Genomic DNA, 4,206 nt, shown 5'->3' on the forward strand with positions numbered 1-4,206 from the left:
GTCTGGACTTCCATTTCTCATCCCAAAAAGGTCTGGACTTCCTATAGAGAGAGAAATTACTCATCCGCTTCAAAATTGGTATCGGATTAGTCAAGTTCACTTTGAAGTGATTTGTTAGGAATTTATTGTGGCAATATCGTTGTAAATTTTGATAATGTTATGATTCTAATGTTGTTATTGTGGCAATCTTGATGTAAATTTTGATAATGTTATGATTTTAACGTTAGAATCCGTTGTTGTTTGACATTTTTTGTTATATACCACTTCGCGAATTAGCTTCAAAACACATTCATGCTTCGCATATGCTAATAAAATTAATCAAGTAAACCAAACATTAGCTTTGCAGGCTTCGCATATGCTAATTAAATTCATCAAGTAAACTCAAACATTATCTTCGCAGGCTTCGCATAATATCGAATCTGCGAAGTCAGACGGGAGGGAGGGAGACGCGCGTAAATATTGAGGATATTATAGGAAAGTCACACAAAATCAGTCTAGATATATAGGGGGTGTTTGTTTTAACTTTTCGGAGAAGCGTTTAGCGTTTCACTCCAAATCGCAGGAAAAATTGCGTTTGGTTAGGTTTATATAACCGCAGCGTTTAGCATTTTTTCTGAAATCTGCAGCATTTTAGAGCGTTTCACGAAAAGCTCCTATTTAGAGCTTTCATAAACAGCTGCTTGTAGTTATTTATTATTGATAAAATTATCCTTTTTTTCCACAAAATATGTTTATTCTTTAATATTATTTATATTTCTACAAAATAATTGGCGGAAGAATATTTTTTTATTGCATTCAATAAATTTTTTATTTTTTATATAGATTATTTTTATTAATTTGTGTAACATATTTTTTATTTTATAATAGGATAAAGTGCAAAAAATCTCTAACATTTATAGCTATGAGCAATTTTACCTTTTAACGTCTAAATGGTGCAATCATACACCTAATATTGGCAATCAAAATCAATTTCACCACTGACACTGATAAGTTGGGTCAATTTGAGAGATAATTTATCAAACTGCCTTCTTGGTCATGAATATTGTCATCTACATTTCATATGTGTACCATTTTATCGTCATTAGTAACAGATCACAAACATATGATTGAACATGAATTTTTTTTAAGAAAATAAAAAAAAATATTTGTACAAGTTGGACAAAAAAAAAATTAAATATTTCACCGAATTTATAAATATTAATTTTCAATTTTATTAATAAATTACAAAAAAAATATGAAATCTCTTTTTTAAAACTACTGATATGTGCAATTGGTGTAGAATAAGAAATAAAATATCTATGTTTTCTAATAATATTTGAAATTGACCCAACTTGTCAATGTTATAGATAAATTGCTCTTAACTGCCAGTATTATAGGTAAAATTGCATCATTTTAGACGTTAAGAGTAAAATTATTCCTAGTTGTAAACATTATGGATATTTTTTTCACATTTTTCCCTTTTATAATTTCATCGTTGATTAATTTAAAACATGTCCATTTTAAACATTTTAAATCTGAACAGCAGTATTTCAATATAATTTTACCAAACACTAGTAATTAAACAGCTATCAGCTTACTGCAATTGCAAACAGCTAACAGCAACCGCAACTGCAAACAGCTAACAGCTTATTGCAACTGCAAACAGCTAACAGCAACCGCAACAGCTATTAGCTAACAGCTGAACCAAACGGGCTCATAATAGATTGAGTAAATGGGTTAAATATGTAAATGGGCCTCCCATTTAACCCATTTTTGTAATTTTCCCAAATAATAAACTCCGTCCACCGGAGCTTAGCCCTAAACTTTATATATATATATATATATGTTTAAAAAAACAAATGTAAAGAAAAAAATATTAAAGAATAATATATTGCATATATTTTCTAAGAAAAAAAAAAAAGAATGTCTAGGCGTTGATTGCTGAACTCAACTGTTTTTCCTAAAAACAATCTCAGTATCAAGGCCAAAGCCATCAACTTTGTTAACTTCCACTAATTCCGACTCTTTAAACAACTCCTTTAACGGACCCACACTATACAAATCATTCGCCGAATACTTATCCGCCCTATGCAATAGCGCCACGTGTAATACGCAAACCCCGCCGGGCCTCAACGTCCGTTCAATCTCCCCGACAAATTTCCATGGATACAAAGCATGGTCAAACACATTCGAGAACTCAAAGTCAAAAGTCCCATTCTCAAATGGCTGTGAATGAAAATCTCCTTTCATCACAAGTGGAGGACACGGCACCAAGTCTATCCCCACCGAGTCCCACACTCCCACCCGCCGCAGCGCCGCCACCTCCTGGCCCACCCGAGCTCCGATGGATAATGACTTTGAAGAATTGGATAAAAAATTTCTTCGCTTTAAGGAGTCGAAGAATTGGGCAAAGACGCGGACTTTTCGGTCCCAATCTCGAGTTTTCCAAATTTGGCGGAGTTTGGGGTTTAGGGTTTTGTTGAGTTGGTGTTTAATGTAAGCATTGTAGGAGGAGTAGCCGGAGCGGATGCGTAGGGCGGAGGAATTGGAGGGGGGAGTGAGAGGTAGTACGGTGGTTTTGGTGGTGGTTTTGCGGTGGAATGGGGTTAAGGAGGCGATGAAGAGGAGAGCTGAAATGGAGAGGAGGAGAGAGAGGAGGAAAGGTTTGAGGATAAGAGGGAGTTTGTGGATGGAAAAGTTCATCTCTGCATTTGAAACTTGAAAGAAAGTGGAGAAGAAGAAATGAGGAGAGGAGTTATTTCATTTGTGGGAAAGACAATGCATGTGTTGCGGTGGAAGTGTGTGGATACTTGCTTATATAAGATAATCCCTTAATATTATCTAAAAACATTTATTGGACTCCAAATTTTCAAAATATTATAATAGTTCTTCAAAATATATAAAATGTTGTGATAGTTTTGTTCGGGTTACAAATAGATGTAATATGTTTATATCGGATTTACAAATAGATATTTGTTGATTTTTTCTTTATAAACGTAATTTTGTAGTTGCAAAATTTTGTATTTTTTTTAATTTGTCAAATTTGGCTGATAACGACTTCAAAATGAAAATTTTGAACAATTAAAGTTGTTTAGTATCATATTTACTATGAAACCATATTTTTTATTTTTCAAAATCGTAATTTTTTGAGTTTTCTCTTTTTAAACTTCATCAAAAACACCGCTTAAATTACCTCAAACCTAAAAAAATTGAAGAATTAATGTTGTTTAGAATATCATTTAACGCTTAAAAATTCTCATTTTGAGATTGTTATTGGCCAAATTCAGACAAAGTGAATCCAAATGCAAAATTTGCAAACCACACGGTTGCATTTGGAAAAAAAATATCACAAGTACCAATCTGCAAATCGGCGAAACCACATGGCATCTAAATACAATTTACCATAGTTTCTTTTAACTTTTTTAAAATACAGTCAATTATTCTGTTGTAAAAAAGTAAATTGCATTTGTAAGGTGCATTACATATATTTTGAAATATTATTACATAATTCACATAATAAATTAAAACATATTAAAAAGAAATTATTACTTGTTCAACTTTTAAACTTTTCAAAGTGGGTGCAGTCCACTTTCCATATGCAACTTACTTTTTTGCCGTCAAGTGATTAATTGAGTGTATTTAAATAAATTGAAAGAATTATCGAACATTTTAAGTTAGTTGAAAGACTATCGAAACACTTTGAAATTTCAAAGGCTAATTAAAGTTTTAAATAAGTTGAAGAGATGAATTATGTATTAAGCCAAAGACAATTATTTATTTATTTATATGGTTGGGTTGAGTTGGAATGTGAATGATAAGCAATTCTATTGGACTGTTGTGTTTCTGAGGTTATGACAACAACATTGGATTTATCAAGTAAAAAATATATAGATATATGCACATCCCGACAACAGGAAAAGTAATTGCATATACTTTTGATAAATGGTCTCATATGAATACTCACGAGCATTTTGTTCTTTTGTAAAGCCTAAAAGATTCTACCAATTTACCATCAAAATATATACCTGATGTGTTTCGAAATTACTCTAAACATTGATTTTACCTTGTTCACAAAGTTAGGTTTTTTTTTTTTTTATAGAAATTGGGACGAGACAAAACTACGGCGGTGTTACAAATTTAGGTAATTTATATATATAATAATGAAATTCTTTTTAATCATAAATTTTGTTATCATCATTTGGGTCGCTGACACACTTGATTTCACGG

The 4,206-nt window shown here is 31.8% G+C and overlaps 1 protein-coding gene across 1 annotated transcript; it reads right to left on the minus strand.

Moving 5' to 3' along the window:
* Positions 1-1,841: 1,841 nt before the first annotated feature.
* On the minus strand, positions 1,842-2,786 carry LOC136232553 (uncharacterized). The gene has a single exon (XM_066021805.1). It carries the CDS (start codon positions 2,680-2,682, stop codon positions 1,927-1,929), a length of 756 nt encoding a protein of 251 aa, XP_065877877.1. The 5' UTR covers positions 2,683-2,786; the 3' UTR covers positions 1,842-1,926.
* Positions 2,787-4,206: the final 1,420 nt, after the last annotated feature.

Source organism: Euphorbia lathyris, chromosome 1, assembly GCF_963576675.1.
Source record: "Euphorbia lathyris chromosome 1, ddEupLath1.1, whole genome shotgun sequence".
In the NCBI taxonomy this organism is placed as follows: Eukaryota; Viridiplantae; Streptophyta; class Magnoliopsida; order Malpighiales; family Euphorbiaceae; genus Euphorbia; species Euphorbia lathyris.

Excerpts from the sequence above, each read along its gene's own strand:
- LOC136232553 (XM_066021805.1), bottom strand. The coding sequence starts at position 2,682 with ATGAACTTTTCCATCCACAAACTCCCTCTTATCCTCAAACCTTTCCTC.